The sequence below is a fragment of the Cataglyphis hispanica genome, chromosome 13 (genome assembly GCF_021464435.1).
Source record: "Cataglyphis hispanica isolate Lineage 1 chromosome 13, ULB_Chis1_1.0, whole genome shotgun sequence".
NCBI classification, from domain to species: Eukaryota; Metazoa; Arthropoda; class Insecta; order Hymenoptera; family Formicidae; genus Cataglyphis; species Cataglyphis hispanica.
In genome coordinates, this window is record NC_065966.1 from 905908 (window position 1) to 927391 (window position 21484).

At 36.7% G+C, this 21484-nt stretch overlaps 2 protein-coding genes across 4 annotated transcripts in view; both read right to left on the bottom strand.

Moving 5' to 3' along the window:
* The window catches only part of LOC126854186 (60S ribosomal protein L35a), a 118496-nt gene that overhangs the window by 42585 nt on the left and 54427 nt on the right, over nucleotides 1-21484 (bottom strand). The gene's annotated exons all lie outside the window — the stretch shown is intronic.
* Nucleotides 1-21484, bottom strand: part of LOC126854140 (PDZ domain-containing protein 4) — a 162793-nt gene that overhangs the window by 35556 nt on the left and 105753 nt on the right. Inside the window, exon 1 of one of the 3 annotated variants that reach the window (XM_050600552.1) lies at nucleotides 16186-16375. The exons of 1 other annotated variant lie outside the window; for it this stretch is intronic. In XM_050600552.1, coding sequence (XP_050456509.1) covers nucleotides 16186-16221 — 36 coding nt within the window. In that variant the 5' untranslated portion in view covers nucleotides 16222-16375. Of the gene's footprint in view, nucleotides 1-16163; nucleotides 16376-21484 lie in introns of those variants that run through there. One more of the 3 variants, XM_050600554.1, reaches the window with a different exon arrangement.

Consider the following 21484-nt stretch of genomic DNA (forward strand, 5'->3'; position numbering starts at 1 on the left):
ATGGTAATCCTTAACGAGTAAAAATATTTCGATTCGAGCGATTATAATTGACTTGGTGACTAAATGTAAATCTCGAAGTTTGAAATAATTTTTAATTCAATTCGTATGGCGAAATAACGAATTTAATTATAAAATTATTTATATTATTTTTATATTATTATTATAATATATTTTCTTTTAAAGTTGCTTCAGTAAATATAAATCTTATTACTTAATAAGCTGCGGAAAAATGTAGGTTCCAGCAGCCTAAAGTAATAATTTTTTTCCTCTAAAAAAAAAAATTGTGCATTTTTAATTCAGCGGCGATAAGTGATGCTACTTCTATCATTTTGAAAACTTGTTCTACATTTTTTTTCGCGTATAGATAAATGAATAGAGAGAGGAAGAGTGAATGTGTACGAGAGAGAGAAAGAGATGAGGAACGATATTTCCGGTTCGCGTATGCGAGAGGAGTGTGCGAACAAAGCATAACCCGGAGGTACGAACGTAGGCTCTCTCAAGGGTGTCCGTATTTCCGGTCAGTGAGCTTCGCGACAATGCGCTAAAGGAAGCGGACAGGGGACGCGGTGCGTCAAGTGCTTAAAATATGTCGTGCGTTGATAACTATGAAACTCCGGCAAAGCACCGCAAAGAAGGACGGCCTTTCATTCGTGCCGCCCGCTAGGCGGCGTCTATATCTAGAAAAATACTGCACTCAGGAAGAGAGAGAGAGAGAGAGAGAGAGAGAGAGAGAGAGGAGGGAGAGAAAGAAAAAGAGAAAGAGAGCACAAAGCACTTGTCCCTCTCCGAGGGACAAGTGCGATAATTAAACTCGAGTGACTTTCAACCGTGGCCTTTAACCCTCTTCGTTCTGCTACGGGTCAGTTTCGTTCCGAATAAAATTAAAATTTGTTTTGGATATTAAACGTCATTATATATCATCTTCGGTAATATTAATTAACTGTTAAATGTCACATATGGATCATTTTAATCCTATCGATACTTTAACGCTAGAATATCCCGAAGGCCTCTTAAATCAAATAAAAAGAAATGTTTAAAATTTAATTTTTAACTATTGTTGCACATGATTATATTCAACAGAGATCTCAAGGAATATATGTAAATTTTTGTATACAGATTTTTTCAGCCACTTTGACAGCTGAAACCGCGACGAGACACGTGTGGCAGAGTAAAAAAATATGTGACCTGCAAAAGTTAATTTTATTCAAATTATCCTAAAAAATATTTGACTTATAATATTTCTGTTTTAAATTTCTCTCTACAAATTATCTTGCGAGAAGAGCGTTAGTCGCGTACAAATATTTTTATGTCTTTCTCTCTCCTTTTATCGGTTTTCTGTATATATAACTCGACGTTCTTCTTCTTATCATTTCGTATTAAATCGCGTATTAAACCGCGTATCGAGAGAAAGAAAGAGAGAGAGAGAGAAGGCGCATTCGCGGCTCTAATCTAAATGATAAATATACTTTCAATTTCCTGCATTCGATTTCCGAGACGACACTCGCCTCAAAGCCATTATTATAAATCTTTATCTCCATCTTCGTTTCTCTCTCTCTCTCTCTCTCTCTTTCTATCTCTCTTTCTCACATCGAGCTATGCGATCATCACCCGCGCTGATGCACACAATATCATTTGCTCCGCCGCGGGGATAATAACTTCCGGTGCATGCAGCAACTCCGTCTCATCCATTCACTATATCTTCGCTTTTTCTCCCACCCCCTTAGTTCGCGATACGCGCGAGAAGAAATCCGCTACGATTTAATTTAACTTGGGGGAAGTCGCCTGTCCCGCTCATCGCACGCGGAATTTTAATCCCGCCCCCGCTGTCACTCTTCCTCTTTCTCCCTTGCATCTCGCAATCGTCGTCTTCCCCACAATTCCCCCTGTCCTCTCTATCGTTTCATGACTAGAATGTCAATGTAAAGATGCGTGGGTGTCATCAACCGACCCAACATTATTAAGTCACTCAAACAAACCAGCGAATGTAGTCGAGCTAAAACGGCTTTAGAAATATCCGGCACATTGAACTTTATTATTTTTATCTATTATATCTTAACAATTTCTCTCTCTCTCTCTCTCTCTCTTTCTCGCGCGCGCGTTCGATACGAAAATAATTTTCATTGCTGGTTTCGCCGGCGCTTAAATCGTATGCGTAAGAAGTACGATAGAAGGTGACGGTGATCACAAGGGGTAGAATCTGAGAGAGCGGGAACAACATCAGAAGAGAAAGTTGGGGGCTGCGGAGCAGCTCTGGTAAGCTCTGTACCGTTGGCGGGAAGGGCGAACAAAGAAACCACGGCAGTATTAATAGCGGAGTTCCCCGACGAGAGAGAGAGAGAGAGAGACAGACAGAGAGAGAGAGAGAGTTAAGGCAGAAGTGAATCGGGCCTAGCGAGAGCTGGCTGATTAACCGACGACAAGCACACGGAGAGCGAAGACGAGGAACGAAAGACGACGTTACCGAGCCAGTAACGAGCTTCCCGGAGACTAAATAATGCCCGAGTTATTGAATGGCCGTGAATCGTCGCCTTCCCTGTGTTATGTGTGTGTGTGTGTGCGTGTGTGTGTTCTCTTCTATCGTTCGCGTCACCAAACCCGCGAGAAACGCGAGACCCGCGTTTCTTTCTTTTCCGCCCGTTAAAATCAGCGAGCGATAGGTGGATAAAAGAGCCGTCGTGTCGAATATATATATATTCACGGGAAATACGAAACGCATAATTAGATTGTGTCGGACATTCCCGGAAATTCGCGTACAATATGCTTCTACGAGCAGTTTTTCCGATCAGCTGATTTTGCGAAAGCTCTGCAGTTTGCACGGGCGTTCGTCACTGTCATCTCCCCCTCCCGCCGCATTTCTTCCCGAATACTATAATACAGACAGTAACGAGCTTTCTCTGTCGACATGATCTCATTGTAATCGTTCCCGAGTTGGCGGAAGAAAACGTGGCACGCATTGTTTTTCTAGGACAGGAAACCTAACAGAAAAAGAAGGCATGAAAAGAAATTGTCGTGATAAGCTTTACTCGTATTTATCAAATCCTTGTTATGGCACTTTAATTTCTACAAGTTATGTAAAACGTGAAAAAAAAAATTAACAAATATAGTCCATATTTTTAAAAATCTGAGAAATTACGTAAAAATTACGATTAATTTTCTTAAACTGTCTATAAAACTGGGGTTTCTTCAGATTTTTATAAAGTTTTCGATTTTTCGATTTTATACTCGGCGAAGATATAAGAAAATGATGATTGTTCTAGGACGCTCTGTATATACTTTCGTTTCGTTAATGCAATTTTGCGGTCACTCCTCGACCGTGAAAGAAACCGCGGAGTTATATTGCGCTTAATACATCATGTTACTGCGGTAACGAGCTTCCACGGCGAGCTGCGGCGAACTAAATCACGACGAGTTATTGAATCGCGGTTAGAACATTGGAACGCATTGATCCATAAACGTCGATTTTATAAGATCCCTTTCCGGTGCCGCGGCAGCAGAAACTGCTCGCCGTAACCGAATGAAATCGTGATAACCGATAACCCATACAAGGAATGAATAATGCACCATCATATTACATCTCGCAACTTAAACGAAGAAAATCGAAGAATTTCTACTCTCTCAGATGTAGATATTGACATATTATATGCAGGATGTTTAAAAAAAACCTCCGTTTTGCATTTACATTCTTTACAACTACATTGTGTCATTTCTAATAAATTTTTTTAAAATAAATTAAGTAAATAATTTTTAAATAATTTTCAAAAATAATTTTTAGGAATAATTCTTAAATAATTTTTAAAAATAATTTTTAAATAATTTTTTTTTTTTTTTAAATAAAAGGAATAAATATCACACTTGTACCTGGGAATACCACTGTAATAAGATAATTCTGCAGAATAATAATAGACGAGATATCGAATAATCGTAGACGAGATGTCAAATTCAGTTCTTTAACAGCATCTGGAAAACGGGAGGGAAATGAATTGATTTCGGTATCGCCGCTTCTTTTAAAGATCCTGCAATCCAATTGCACCGATCATATAAAGATACGCGATAGCGTGTGTCCAACGCGATTTTCTCCGGAAAGCAAACATCGTTATCCGTATCGACGGTACACGAACCGTAAATACCATCGACCGCTCGATTCCGCCAATCTCTTTCCTGAAAGACACTAGAGGAAATGCCATTAGGATCATGCCATTGTTCGCCGATGCTCTCAAAAACTTTCTCTGTCCGTTTACACATGTATCTTTATATAATTCTGCGACTTCTCCATGTATTTTAAAATTTGACAAGAAAAAATTATATTCCCTTTCAGAATTCATTACATTGTATATAGAGTTAAAAAAAAATTATTAAATTCACTTTAAAAAATTAATTCCAAATTAATTTATAATTACATGAAATTAATTGAATAAGATATCTTGGAGCAAAATTGTTCGATCGATTTATATCTATAATACAAATTAATTTTGCCAATAAAACGATTATATTTCTTCCTTGATGCGTTACGTCAATTCGTCGTGTCGAGGAATCTCTTAGCGACAGTTACATAAAGCAGTCACTATATATCCGGGACAAATAAAAAGAGACAAAGCGGTCGGATAGGGACGAACGGGCCGAGAGAGAAAGAAAAAGAGACAGGGAGAGAGAGAGAGAGAAAGCCTTGTCCCTCGGGATGAATTCGAAATACATTCACGTCCCGCACGAACAAAGTACAGGCGGTGGTTGCCGGCTCCCCTTGGGATTCCCGCCACGGTTCGCCTGCCTATCGGAATCGAAACGCCGAATACCGCCTTGCGAAACCACCGACTTTCGATCTACGTTACTCCTGCAGCCGCACGTTATTCCTGCGAAGGTCAATCGTGCCTTCCTAAAGAAGAGATTTCATGGAATACAGTCGCAGAACGTCAAGAATGTCTCTCGTCCATTACTCCCGAATTTCTCTCAGTCCAAATATCACTACAACATTTATACTAAGATAATTTGATAAAGTAAAATATGATTAATAAGTATCTCTTTTATTAATTTTATTAGATAAAATAATAATATTATTAATGTGCCAAATTCCATAGCTGTAATAAATGACAGGTTGCTGCGTACTAAAGAATTGAGCTCCAAGTTTCTTGCAAAAAAATTATCGTTTAAAATATTCCTCTATTGATATTCCTCTATGAAAGAATCAATACTACTTGGATACATCTCTGATTATACGTTATCGATAAACGGAAACGAAAAGGTTTCGCGGTAGATGATGAGCGAGCACGGATCTGCAGTCTCTGGCGATTTGTTGCATCGACGCGGGGGAAAAAAAAAATAAGGCAGAAATGTGCCGATTATAAAAGACGTGGGAACGGAGAAGCTGAGACTGGAAGGAAGGGAGAGACAGATAGCGTGGAGAAAGAAAACGGCGTCGCATTAAATTCGCATTAACGGCAAGAACGGCCACCTCCCCCCCCCTCCCCCTTCTTGGTTTCCTCTCGCGCGGGCGCTCGAATCTCTCGAGTATCTTTATTTTCTCGCACCCCTCCGTTACTTTTGCGAGGATTACCATTGCACCCTTCGCGTGTTCGTTCGCGAGACGAACCAATCGTCGGCTATCAGAAACGCATCGTCTAAGGGCGTTTGGGATTTGTTTCGCGCCGTGAAAACGCGAAGTTGATGATATAAAGGGAAGGCAAAAATTTTTTAAAAATGATAAGAATATTTAAATAAAAAGATAATAAAAAGTGAGACGTGCAGATGTGCTTTTTCATCACCTACAAATATGGTGATTCCATCTCGCTCGAATTAATTTTATTACTTTTTATTATATATAAAATTATAATTAAATGGTCTTTCTAATAGAAATTAATTAAAGATAATATAATAATATAATAAATTTATCATTATAAAAGAGAGAAAAGTATTTCTAATTCTTTTTTTTTTAAATAAAACATCTCTAAAATTTTTGACTTGCTTTTTAAAATAAATGAATCATATGTACGTATTATTTCTATCTGTTACTTTTTATAAAAAAACGTTTTTTCGTATAACAGAAAAATTCATATTGTTGCTCCTCCAGCCTACTGTTAGAAATGTCAAAATGCCGCAGCTCGGTTTCGTTGCTACAAGTTGGTTAAGCTTCCCGATATTTTTTTATTCAATAGGTTTTTCTATATCTTGACCGATTTGACGTCGGGAGTACTTTCTCAGTCCCGATTTCTTTATTCTTACGTCTTCTTCCTTTTCTCCTTCATCTTGCTTCCGCGAGACGTGCGGGCGTGCCCGGACTGCGAGATGCCGGAAGGGAAGAAAACGTTTTCAGCTTCGATATGTTTCTCGCACGCGTGATCGCATACGCGAACCATATTTCTTTGCACGATTGCTGGAAGACGGAACTGGCGGGATTTTTTCCAGATCTCCGCCAACCTGGGAAAGCCACTTCTAAATGTATGGAATAATCGAGAAATATATGTATTCGTTAAAGCGTTTCCGACTCCTTTGAAGCAAACGGCAAACATACAAATGCAGAATAAAATTATTGAGTGAATAATAAAATAACATATAATTCCAGCACACTTCACTGTCACACTTGCAAATAAATCGATGCATTATAAATAAAGTAAAAAAAAAGATTCGTTTTCTATTGCTACAATAATTTTAATTGAGTCTAGTTTTATCAAAGTGAGACGTACATTTTATTATGATTGATGATTACGTATTAATCATTTCACACGCAATTAACTAAGATTAGTAACGTCCAGCGCACCAGCTCAAACGAATTAAAACGTCGAATAACTTTTCGCTTTAATTACTAACGATCTCAACCGGTTTAATTTCTACCCGGTTCCGATTCTAATTCGATCCAAGGAAGAGAAGTTATTAACGTAATTATTGAGTTAATTTTCTGCGGCGGGTTTCGGCGGAAAAAGTAAAAAGGGATCAAAATTACTTAATAGGGCGAAACGTCGTACGAGTGGTCGTCGAAAAGTGCGGAAAATTCTCGGGTGCCAACTTCAACAGGCGCGAAAAATATTCACCTCTAAACGGAACGAAAATGCTAAACGTAAAGCCGTAGTTGGTATCGTACAATATGCCGTAAAACGAAAAATTGCTTGTATTACGGGCGAGCTGCCGAACGAAATTTCTCACGACCATATTTTCGCACGGCGAAAATATTACTCTCGGACAAAGTTTATTTTTTTTTTGGAAAACAACATATCGCCTGCAAAAATCAACAAAGCACTTTATTAACTCCCATGCAAAACATGTAAAGAGATTTTTTTGTTTTTATTGTTAATTCGAAGAATCCTCTTTTCCATTTGTTGCCAGAGAGTCTTCGATATTTAATAATGCAATATAACGTAAAATATATAGAACTATATTTATAATAAATAATATAATAATTTTTTAGTAAAAATATAATAAAAATATAATAAATATAATAAAATTGATATGAAAAAAGATTGATATAGTCTTTTTTCAAACATCATCCCGGATGATGCATAAATTTTTTTATCATTAAACAATATTTCAAAAATATATATGGCTTATGGAAGATTAATAAAATAGTCAATAAATTGGATAATCAGAGATTTACCGATCCGCGAATTCGTTATATCCTTTGGAAGGTGTCATTCTAGTCTGCAGTGAAATTTGTATCGACTCGACTGCAGTGTCATGTACATCGCATTTTTTTAGATCCTTCGATAATCGTAGCTGGATGTTAACCTCTCCAATTATCATCTCTTTGGACCGTCCCTCGCCAACTTTTCCTCCCGTTTAACCGTTTAAAAGCGTCGAGTAAAAGAGACTTTATAAGTAGGAATCTTCTCGCGACAGAGGCGCAGATGGAGAAGCATAGAGAAAAGGAAAGGAAGAAATACATAGACAGATAAAAAAAAAGGAAGAAGTAACGACAGAAGTGGTTAAAGGAAAAAAGAAAAAAAAAAGAAGAGGAGCGCACTTTCCAACGTTGATCGTGAAACGAGCGCGATTTTCTTTGCGTATAACGTCATTACACGTTATTGCATAGCCCTTGGTGAAAGATCTCCCCTTTTACTTAACGCCCGTAAGTTTATTAAATCAATAATTTACCATCTCTCCGAGTCATCATCTTCGTTCTGTTTTCGTCTCTCTCGCCGAGATCCCCGATGCGTCATCTTTACAAACGTAACAAAGGAAGAAAACGGAGCAAAGGGAAAAATACCTTGACTGGCGAGGCGCGCGGGATTTTTTATTAATAGGATCGTTAGCAGGATATGCTTCGTGCGAATATTCCGGTTTAGCAAGCAATCGAGCTCGCGCCTTCGCTTTGATTGTACAGACGACGATCTTTCTTCTTTCATCTCTTGACGTTCCCGTCCCCGTCCCCTTGTTCCCAGATGTATGGTCACATTTAAAATTTTTGTTTCAAACAAATATACCTTATATCTTCCTCGCGATATAATTATTTTTCTTTGTACAAACGCAATACAAATCATCTACAATTAGTAATAAAAGTGAGACTTTTATATTATATTTTTATTACAATCACGTGTCGTGCAGAGAGAGAGAGAGAAAAAAAAGATCGTAAGAGTCTGTATTATTTTCGCGATTAATAATGATTTTTATTTTGTAAAATAGAATATTAGACGCTATCGTTCTATATAAACAATTATGCTATATGGCGCGCCCTTTTCCTGTGAATCTCCTTTCCTCTTCTCTCTCCTGCCTCAGTGCAATCTTTGACGTATGTTGGTAATACGATCGATTTGGTACGATTCATTAGTGAACGGTAATTAGGCGCATTGGACATGCTCGACCGACCAACGATAAAATTTTCGCAATGCCGATGCAATGCGACAACGGCAATTCAATGCATATGCGACAGGCCTGATAATTCGCGCTGCATATTATCGCCGCAAATGGCGTGGGAAAACGACGTAACTCGAATTTTCCAATGGCGGAAATCGGGAATGTCGCCAAATTGACAATTCGGCGTAGCGACACCGCAGAGAGAAATGCCCTTAACTGTTCGAAACAAGCGAGTGATTGCCAAACTACCGCAGAAAAAATTTTTACGAAACGTAATTAAAAATTGAAGAAATGATACGCGCGCCAATTCTTCAAAAAAAAAAAAATATCGCGAACTTTCTCTAATGACTTATACAACAATCGTACTGGACGCGTGCATAATGACACTCTACAAAGACTAATAATCGCGAATTAAACGATAAATAATCGAGTATAGTAGCTCGGTTTGGAATTCTCCCCGACAAAGTTAATCCAGAAATGACTTTATCAGTCGCAATTATGGCATTCTCTCGCCTTTCCGCGCGCGCCAACGCGTTGTTTTCATCCGACAGTAAGTAACCAGGACGGGGGCGGGAGAGGGGGGGGGAAGGAGGAGGAGGAGGAGGGAATAGAATTAATTCCATATGGTGGCCGCGCTAGCGCGCGGTTAATCGTCAAGATAATTACGCGGAAAATCCTTGATGCGGATGATTATTTCGTTGAAGGGAAGAGAACCTTTCGACGACCTTTCATTCGAAGTCAATGAGAAGAGAGCACATCAAAGCGCAGCCGTGCGAGTAGTTATGCATATGTTGAAGCGATGCACATCGCTAACTGTCATCGAAATTAGTACGCGCGAGTGTTTTCATTCACGATATATATACACGAGAGTTAAAATTAAAAGATTATAATAGACAAAAAAGAAAAAAAAAAAAATTCAGAATTTTCAAAACTAAAAAAAGAAATCTCTGTATTTTCTCCGATAATAACATTGCAGAGAAATTTATTCTGTTTTTATAAAATATAGATATTTTCTCCATAAAAATTTATTTCACTTTTTACGCGCACGCGCACTCTTTCTCTCTTTTAATATAAATATTATATTATCTTATAAATATTTATTAACTGAATTTACGGCAATTATATATATATATATATATATGTCACTTTTGTTCTTTTTCGCGTACAGTCGGCGTATAATTATTACTCACTGCCCTTACTTCTGCCGCCGATGAAATTTTTAAGCGACACAATTTAATTAAAATTTGACTAATATTAATTGACCAAATGGGAGATAATAAATTGCAGCTCATGGCAGCAGACAAAGCACGGTACGGTGACGTCCGCGCGTTAATGCATCATAAAGTCGAGCGCAACAAATGCACTGGCGGGAATTAACTCATTTGCGATTTATCTTCTCATTTACTTGCGCAAAGTAAGACAGATAAGACAGATAAAAGGGGGAGGGTCGGAGAGATATATAGCGATAATTGATGATGCGTTTTATCAATTTTACAGATGCGTAAGATAACGATGATATCTCTTAATTATTGCTTCCAATTTTATCACTTTCACAGACATATCCATCAGAAACAAATATATATACATATTAATGTGTATAACATTTGCGTGCAAAAATTAAAAATTTTTTATCATTTTTTAGTTTATACAGAATAGAATTTTTTTATAGACCTCTTAATATATATATATATATATATATATATATATATATATTTTATTTACGAAAATTAGATTACTAATGAGATACTAATTGTTATAAATGTATAAATAACTGCGACGCTTACTTGGAGCTATTCCACGTGATATTTTGTTTAATATTGAAAATAAGGTGGCTGCATAATCGCAAAAAGACACGGAATAGCGGAAAGAAACGACAAATTATCGGGAATAATAATCGAGGAAGAAAAATAAATGATTCCGCCGCGGTCGTGCGTGCCGATATGATTGGATCGTTTTTATTTTTCACTAAAGCCCTGCACTATCTGTCCATTGCTTTGCAACTCGGCGACGTGTAGACTTTTGTCGACGATGCGAGAGATTCCAATTTCGACGGAGATAGCGAAAAGGTAGGAGAGGAGGAGAAGGGGCTGGTGGCCGACACGCCTTTAAAGCATTGTCCCGTTAGCCGGGCAACAGAAATAAAAAAAAAAAAGGGAAAAAAAAAGAAAAGTATATTGAACGAACCAGCCGGCCACCATCCATCGTTCCTCTCTCCCGCTTTTCGAGCCCGCCAGACGTCGACAGCGTGACGGAAGCTCGTGATCGAGCAGGTTATTCAGTAACTTTTTAATCCCGAAAGAGAGAACGTTTGTGCCGATATCGAGTTTCTCGAGAAAACGCGTCCCTTCGACGTCCGCCGCTCTCCCATTTTCATTTTCAATATAAATCGAGGCTATCGCCCTAATCCTCAGCTATAATCAAAGTACCATGGCTGAAGCCAATATTCAATCACACAGTCGATATTTAAAAAATGAAGAATAACACATGATTTAAAAAAATAAATATTCACCATTTTATATCTCTACCACGTGCTTACAGGCATAAGATTTAACCAGTGCATCGTGCACTGCGCTCGTGCGGCGAGTGTCACTCAGTGACAGAACGTCGACACGTGGCCGACGACGTGACCGGTCGCTTTCGCACCCCGCGACAAATCGAAACGTATATTTTACGCGACGTAAATTAACCGCTCGTACATGCGAAAGCGACATCACTTTTCTTCTACGTCTCTGGCGTACTCTTTTCTCCCTCCCCTCTCCCCCGTCATCCCCTGCGGTCTCACCGATCTTGTCCTCCTGCGGCCGTGACGCCGGTTATAAATTTCGCAGAGTTCAGTGCGTTGAACTGAAACTCTGCGAAAGGCACATGTGCAAAACCGCCCGTTAACGAGTGCTGCGGAATCCGCGCCATAACCTTGCGCGAAAAGTTTAGTGAAATATTATAATATAATTAAATTCTACGTCACACGCAAGTATGGTTTAGAATGTCGTTGTTATTAATTAATCATTTATACAAATTTTTAAAAAGTAAAAACTACATTTTTTTATCTTTCTTTTTTTTTTAATTTAAGTTTTTGACTGATAAAAAATATTGTTGTAAAATATTATTCAATATAAATTAATACGCAAATAAATTAACAAAATTTGGAATCAAAATTAATTACATAATTTTAATATTACAGGGGAGATTACTTTTGCAAAAACAGTTATTTGTAGTTAACAGTTTTTATCATTGATTGATTCTTGTATCGTTTCCTAAAAAATACATGTTACTTTCGCAGGAAATATATCGATATTAAATAACAATTAAACAATAGAAACAACAGCCAAAATGCATAGCAATCATCACAATTCAGAACAGAATAAGAAAATGCGTTATATTCCTGCGCAAAAAAACTTCAGGTTAAATTAATGACACTTCTGTTTCTTTCTCTTTATGTCTCTATTTCTCGCGTGAACACAATTTTTTATGTCTAATTTGAGCAGGAAAGGGTGGATACGAAGGCGACACGCATGTCAGCCTAAATAAATGAGGTCAACCTGAAAATATCGTTTTCAAAGAAACGGAGATTAAATACTTTGGGACGAATAATAATATTAGAAGTGTTTCTCTCTTTAAGTCGTCTTAAATTTATTTAAATTTCGTATATTATCTCTCGCTTTCTTGATTATTTTTCTAAGAAAACAAAATAATTCACACACGCATAAGAGAGTTAATAAATATATATTTGATAAATATTAAATTTATTCAAATATAATGATAATTTTAAAACTTAACAAATTTACGGCGCATGTATATAAATATTATAAGTATTTTTGTACACGAATTTTATACACTTTGTTAATGCGGAAAAGCATGATTGGAACCTTCTGCTTCTATTTTAACGATCGTATACTGTCGAGCGTCTAATAATTTTTTTTTTTTTATCCATTAGGAGAGATTGGCGAGGTATAACAGAAAAATTTATGAACACGCGATGCGTAGAAATGACAGACAATTCCAGTCACATAACCAGGACGAATTCTATCGCGATGAAAATTCTCCCTCGAGAATTTCTCTCGTCGGCTCATCATGGACCGGTTGGTTTGTAAGAGTTATAAAATTTCGATCATTTCACGTTCCCGTCACGTCCAATTCAGAAGCTAAAGTCACGTTTCAATTCAATCCAGTTTTAATCAGATTGGATTTTCTGTGCCAAGTTAATTTCTTTTTTTTTTTCCGACGATTATTCTAAAGAAAGTCAATGAGATTATATGATTTTCACAAATATTCAAATTATCGCAATAATATCGCGTCAATTTACATGTAATTCATACATCAAATTGTCAATATAATCGATTAAGATTTTATCACGTTAAGCTACTACACGATTATATGATTTTACACTGGTTTCGGTTAAAGCGTAACCTACGTTACTCCGCTCAAAAGATTCTTTATCACATTCACGTTTTTGTACATTCATAAATATTGATGAATCGATATCCCTTTTTCGAATACATCAGACTAGACTGTACAACGGGTGTGAACTATATAGCTCTCTTTCTCTCTGCGCGCTACTCACTATCCATACATAAATATTCATTCGACGGTATTCTTCTCTGTCCCACGTGGGTACGTGCTCGGTTATCATTGAAATTTGATATCAAAATTGCGCGCTAATTTAACATTCTATGTAATTGGCGTTTTCACTGAGTATCCGGAGAACGCGAGATATTTATGTTTCGAAATATCTGGAAAATTTCGACTAATAAGAAGACACGAAGAAATAAAACAAAATAAAAGTTTGACAATTCCGTTAATTAAAATTTCAAACACATGTAATCATCACACACAATTTTTCAGCTATTAAATATTTTTATTATTATGTTTCAATGAACTTTCTCTTATATTCGTAATTCGTGTGCATATTGTTATAAGAAAATTTATGAAGCTACGTATTATAGCATATAATATTTATAGCATATAATTATTATAATATTTTTTTGCCTAGCTCTATATTTTTTTATTACAATAAATTATTATAGAATTTTTTTCATAATAATAAAAGTATATAAAACTCGGATAATTAGAAACAGCCTTTTCGGAAGGTACGTATTTTTTACATATATCTATCTTCTTCAAGTTTCCCTCCCATCATACCGCCGAATTTAATAAAAAGCAAAGATGTCAGGCAGCGTGAAACGACCTTCGTAGCGAGCGCAACGAAGTGTCAACCACACCTGCACAACGCCCGAACGTTTAAGGCAACGTTACGTTACGGTTAACGCGACAATTTACTGCCAAATTTATCGCCAGGACGGAACGCGCTTTAGTCGACTACTGTCGGGATGAGCGACATTTGTTTCGAGTTAGGCCGAATCATTAGCTCCGGGCTTCCTGTGCCCGAGACACGGGGGCTCATTTTAGATCCGTCAGCAGATGTTCAGCGTGCGGACATGCCCGACTCGTCGACGGCGTGTTCTACATTCATTCCACATTCATATCTAACATCCCGCTGCCGCAATTAAAGTCGCGTTTGTGTTGAAGATATTAATGTTGAAGAAGTCATTTTCCTGGTGAAACTGATTGCATTGCTGCGCGAGTAATTATTAAATAAATATTCGTTCATTCACATTTGATTAATTGAAAAAGACTTTGACACAAGAGGTAAAACTCAAACTTTATTATTGTAATATTTTATTATGATAAATTTTTGTCGAAAATGCAATATTTGGACGTGTAAGATTTTCAATTTTTTTAAAAATTGTAAATGTGAATTTATTCGTAAAAAATTTTAACATGTCGCTTTTTTGCGTATAAAGTGTACGGTTGAATTTTTCGCGCTAGTTCGAAGAAAGCTAACCGAGCGAAAACGAAACGAGAATCGTACAATGTCCGGAAATAATAGAAGCAATTGCTTTATGGCTCGTGCATCGTGTCCTCTAGAGATATATATAGTGCGTGCACACCCATATATTTATATCTACGTACAGACACACACACATATATGCGAAAAGAAATTATCTAACGGGTTGGGATGACAGCGGCAAATTTATAACATTTTCTATTCAAATTTTTATCATCTTCGAAAGTCAATTTGAAAATAATCAAAGGCTTCATAAGTAGAAGAAGTAACGATAATTTTTAACATGTCATTTATAATATAATAATAGTATGATTTATATTACTGCGTTCCAGTAGAAAAGTTTTTATTAAATAACACTTAAAAAGAGAAAAATTAAATTATCCATAAAATCTAATCGTCTCTCGGTGATTTATTTTTATCTCAATTTATGGTCATAACTCTCTTCGTATTTTATACATACAACTATCCTCGATCCACCCGCCCTTTACTCTCCTTGAGAAAGAGAGAGAGAGAGAGAGAGAGAGAGAGAGGGAGAGGGAGAGAAAAAAAAGTCCATAATCTCTCTAGATTGACTTAGAGATTTCTCGAAAAAATCTTTCTCGTCGTAGGACAATCATCAGTCTATCTCGCAAACTCCTTCTCGTCCCGCGCTACTCATTCGCATCCCTCCTTCTTTCCGATCCTTACCCCCCCCCTCCCCCCCTCTCCCGAGTTGCCCTGGCTATTGTGTAATGAGGAAATATCGGCGGAAGCGTCGCCGCTGGAATCGCCGATGAATTTCGTGCCTTCCTTCATCCGGAAAGGACGCCACTCCCAGACTGGATTTCCCCATCAGTTTTTCACGCCGATCGTTACCGATGATCTACGACGTAGGTGGGATCACATGGCCTCCTCCTTCTCTCTTGTTTCCCCCCTCCCCCTCTCCTCCTCCTCCTTTTCCTCCAAGGAGTGATTTATTCTACCGGGTGCACGCGGAATACTCGCGGAGACTGGTAAACACGAGCTTCGCCCGCACGCCTGCTCCCTGCTCCCCTCCTCCCTCCCGTCGATGGATTTATCGTTATTTTTCGGCGCCCCGTTACTTCGCGGCTTCCGCGCCCGTCGTCATTGTTCCGCCGATCGTGTATCAGCGCGCGATGCTGAGCGTTAAATCTAAGCGTCCCGAAGAGAATCTCGAATTCGTTTTCTCGATCTTCGTGACGAAGGGGGAGAGAGACCGGGAAGAGGCGAGAACGCCCCCGCTTTCGTGGAGATTTCGGAAAACGAACGAGGGTGGAATAAAGTAAAGCGGAGAATAATATAGAGATGTAAACTGTAAGGATTAACTTTCGGAGGGAAGCGAAAAAGAAGAATTCAGAAAGGGATATAATATTTAGCTAATAGAAATTGATGTGTAATATATCTTTTTCAAAAATTTGAGAAAATTAAATGTATTAATTTCTCCAAGACTTTTTCATGCACTCAATGAATTCAATGTACAAGTAAAATAGAAAAAACTGAAGATAACAGAATCGGTCAATTTGTTTAATCGTAAAAAGATTACCTGAAGCCTTGATACGACTCACCGGCATTCGAGAAACGTCTACGAGGACTGTAGTCATGAAACGTACCTGAAACAGATAGGACAAAAATGTAATATCTCGGCAATATAGCAGAATCTCTTTTTGTATTATCTATCGTTCCCGGTCCACGGCCGATTAAGACGACCCGGAGGCTCGCGGAGGAAAAAGAGCGCGGACAAAGCGGCTGCAATGAGACCGAATTAAAGTCGGCGATGAAATTGATATGAAAAAAGAAAAAAAAAAAAAAAAGGGAATCGGCGTATAGGTACTGCCTTTGTTCGCGGAAAATGATCGCTCGGGAGTGGCTTCTTTCAAACTGCCATTCACGCGGGACATAATAGCAGGTCGGCGACTGTGCACGGTCCGAGAAACGGACACTGGAAATGGATAGACATTATATGTACACGGAGAACGAAAGAGAGAGAGAGAGAGAGAGAGAGTTTCCTTTGCTCGTCGGACCCTTTTCTGATCGACGATCGCCATTCATCGCCGTTAGAAATGTACGATTAGTTGCGGCAATCTTGTCGAACAGGCAGCGTGACGATAACGTTTAACCATAAATGACACCGTGTAAATAGTGTTGTCACTATTAGATGGAAATAAATATTTTCAAGGATGTATCTCGTTATATTTTGTTAAATTTCATATTTTTCAAGATGAATGGCAAATTGATCGAGTCAGATAAGGACTTTTCGGACCAAGTAAACATTAATCAAGATCATCGAACTTAATACTCTATAATCCTCCTTTATGAAAGTACCGATAGAAGATTGTGTTTATAATTTTATTTTCTTTATTCGTACACTCTATTAACTTCACCAAATTAAAGATAATTTAAAAGTTTTAATACATTTACGATAAAATTAAGAAAATTATACATAAAAAAAAAAAAAATAAATAAATATGAAAGAAAGAGTAGCACATATATTATTGTGATTAATTGTCAAATAAAAACTGCGATAAAAATATTATAATATGTCGTACCTACGGACTGATATGTGAGGTTTAATAATATGATACCTGCCGTGACAACGTATTTTCAAGGTCCAATATTCTGCCGGTAAGCGCACGGAGACAAGCCACGTGTCTTCCTTGCAGCGTAATTAATTACAATCGATCAGTCTATAAACAGCAATTTGTTATGCATAATCGCTAATGCCCGACTTAACATAGTCGACACAGATTGCATGCTCGACCGCTCTTTCCACCTTTATTTTTTTTCATTTTCTCATCGATCGCCATATGCTGGCGTCGCAAGTACACGATTAACCGCGAAATAGCCAATACAACAAAAACTTTAATCCCTTAGAGACGCAAATAATGGAAACTCGAGTCTCGAGAGAAAATAAAAGGATTAAGAAACACGCATGCACAAAAAGTTTGCATTATTAAAATTATTTCGTTAACAGAAAATTATATTAACTCGACGTATTAGTTATATTACATTATAAATATGGAAATAAAGGAAAAGAGAATATAATATTTCTGTAGAAAAAAATGAATCAGAGACGACTTTTCAAAGCGTTCGTATGAAAAAAACGCAGTTCGTTCGTCGCGCGTTTTTCTACGTAATTAAGATCTTGACGACTATACTTGCGTATAATTCAGTAGTTAAGAAAGAAATTGCTTTCTCTTGAAGAGCATCAAGTTGTAAAAAGTGTGGAGGCAGTTTTCAACTTCAAAGCAAGTTTTGAACAAAGTCGCAAAGGTCTCTTTATTTGAGACTAAAATTAGATAAGAAAAATTTATTACGCTACTCGTATGAGAAAATCTTTTCGTTAATTATTAAAGAATATTTCCCTGCAAACTCGGACCAAAGCAACTTGACAAGAAGTCAATTATGCCAATACACTATTATATATTTAGTGAAATATTTCTGGAGAAAAGTCAAACACACAGTTACAAATATAAAATTATTAATTTCTAAATTTGTTATTATAATAATTAAAATAAGCAATTATTTCTACATTTTACATACTTAAAAAAATTTCTAGAATCTTTAATGAAAGAAAAAGCATCAGAGTCTAATAAATAAGAAAATTCAATCTTTGAATTTAAAAATTTTTCTCCTTATAATCAAAGTATATGTATATATTGTGATTATGATGATATGTTGAAGATAATATGGTAACTGCTTTACGGGAGGAGTGAAATTTTTTCCTCGCGTTAAAAAGAAATACACAATTTACTTTAGAAAACGTAAGCTGCTTGTCACAAGAAATAAAAAAGAAACTATAACCGTACATAAATATTTGCGAAGGAGGAACACGTTACGCGGATAAAATGTAAAGAATTGCAAATCCATGCATACGTAATTTGACGTTCTCGCAAAATCCTGCCGCTAACATCTCAATTTCGCGAAACACGCGCTCTCGTAGACGCGATAATCCGCGATAAGCCTCGTATGGGCGTAAATCCGGAAGTGTATCGCGGTGGAACTCGCGGCGGAAGCGACCGCGGCAGTAATTAACGACAGCCGTCGACAGTCGCGAAAATTCGCGAGAGGAAGAGAGGGAGAGGGGTGAGGGAGGAAAACGGAGGAGAAGCTTGGGATGGAAATGGCGCAATTAACGAAGCGCGACGGTCCCTAATTTCGCGGCGAGACGCCGTTGGATGCGCCACACTCGACCTAACCCGGATCAAGGATACATAGCCGGAAGTGGCTCGGTTGGTCTCTTCAAAGAGATCACCCCACCCAATCAAAATCCGTAGCTCTTTGAGATCGCGGAAGCGATATCTCAAATATTGTCCCACGATGATAAGACGAGAGATGTTAATTCGGCATTCATTCTGTTCGGATAACTGCCGATAATTGTCTCGTCATGATAACATAATTTTTATCTAGTCAAATAATTTTTTTCTTATATTTAACTTTTTGTCGCGTCTTACAATTATGTTGTACAAGTATTTGACTTAGAATCTTATTTCCGATGATTGATTCTCTTTAAACAATAAATAATTATATTATTGTGTCATTAATATGATGAATAATAATAATAAATTATTGGATGATAAATAATCGGAGATAGTTGTTATAAAAATAATATAATATAAAATAAAAACTTTAGTAGAATGAATCCGTTCTCGGGACTAAATTGGTATACAATTAGAGTGAATGAATTGGGATAATTGCTGTAAATAACGCGCTTGCAAAATCGATTGTCGACTGTATAAAGCTTGTAAAACGACACCACCCGCGGCCGTATTTAAAACCAGGACAAATCTTAATTACCGAGAACAAGAGAACGTAACCATGGGGGAGACAAGAGAAGCGCGGACGGAAGGAGGAGGATTTAATTGCATCGTTATTTGTTGGCGTATATAAAACGCAGGACGTTATTATTCCAGTCTATTATCGAGGCAAAATTGAGGAATACCGTTATATCATCGACTCGTGTGACAAGAATGATTCGATCTAATTGTGAGAGGGAAAAATAGAGTGTTCGAACGCTCAAAAATATTCGAATATCTCGAATCGTGTCAAAATTGGTGATAAGATATTTGCAATCATTAATATTGGAGCAACTCGAGAACCATGTTTACAAATAACCACCTATTCTGTAAATATAAATAAAGAGAAGAGCGCTGTTTTTGGCAGAAAATAATTCTCTATCAAATTTTCGCTAAGAAAAATTTAATTCAATTTATCGAAGAATCTATAGATAAATCGATATGATATGACAATAAGATAGATATAAGAATAAATAATGATATAGAAATAAATGAATAATATATTATTAAAATGAATAATATATATGTTTTTTAATAATATATATTATTCGGTTATCGAGTACTTATCTTAAATTTGCTATGTGAAAGCGATTTATCTTGTAGCAGTCTCGTAAAGCCAACATTGTTGTTCCGCCATCGGCTGCAAAACCAGTCTCAAAGCGAAATGCACCGCTTTGACGCCACGAGAATGCTATCGGAAGTCGCTGGAAGAGTAATTGGAATCCCAAAACAAATGAGAGAAAGAGGAAGAGAGTGAGAGAAAGCGAGTATCCAATCGTAGTACGTACGTTCCGTGTCATTCTCTTCATTCGTTTTCGCGGCAAATCAGACACCACACATACGCGCGCTTGCACTTTCTCAACAATGTATTAATTTGAATAATTGCTATAAATACGATCGTGCGTCGATTGTTGCAACGTGCAAAAAAAAGAAAGGTCCATCAACGCGCACGATCAAGCATTCAAAATTCTATGTCGATATTAATCGCCCCGAGGTAAATCATATTTTCCCTTCCGTCAATATTAATTTTATCTTCTTGACAAATATTTTTCTTATATTGGAAAAACACTTTACGGTTTCGTCGATTCATAAAAAAAATTTAAATAAAAATTATTAACTTTTATGATATTTTCCTTCTTTATAAAAGTTTATACTTTCAAGAAAGTGTACATTTTCTCTTTTTCTCACTGTCTCTGTTCTCTAAAATACACATTGAAAAGTTCTTTTTAAAACTTGCTACTTCTAATATTTTCCTTATTTTCCTAACTCTCACACATTTTTTAAAAATTACAAAAAGAACTTTATGCTATACCGATATTTGTTAAAAAATTTCATCGATAATATTATTTAATAAAAAAAAAAGTGGCATTATAAAAGAGTTATAATTTCTTGAAAAAGACGGCTTTACGTGCAAGTATATCGTATCAATAGTTTCTTGGAAGAATGCACAACTTATTTTATGCCAACGTTATTGGCAAAGTTATAGATGTAGCTTAATGCCTTGAAAAACTCCTATTCAATTAAGTTTCCCTGACATTACGGAATCTCGCCTCTCCATTAGCAATAACAAGAAAGCCGATTTTGCTCATTAAATTCATATGCTTCTGTAACTATATTTATGTTTCGACATACACAAGTCACTTAAGTAGTGTATCGTGAAAGGGAAGAAGGAGGGGAAAAATAGTGGAAAATATTTCTCTCTACATCGTCGCTCTAATACATAATAAAGCGTTCTTACTTATTTTTTCATACATAAAAATTCCTTAATAATAAATCTTTCCATTATATTTCGATAAAGACAAAACTCTGTGAGTCTAATAAATAATTTTAATTTCATAATTCTTTCGCAATATTGAAGTAAACTCTAATTTTATGAAATGAATAAATTTCTCAAAATGAAGAGAATAGGTTTCTTATGAAAAATTCCTTCGCATAAGTATTGCATCATAATTGAAAATTACAATTTTCTTGCGTACTGTAACTCGATGGAGGTATAAATGTAACAAAAGGCATGAATGTATAACAGTATATAAGAAAGAATGGCGCAGTGCATTCCAGTAAGGGAATGCAG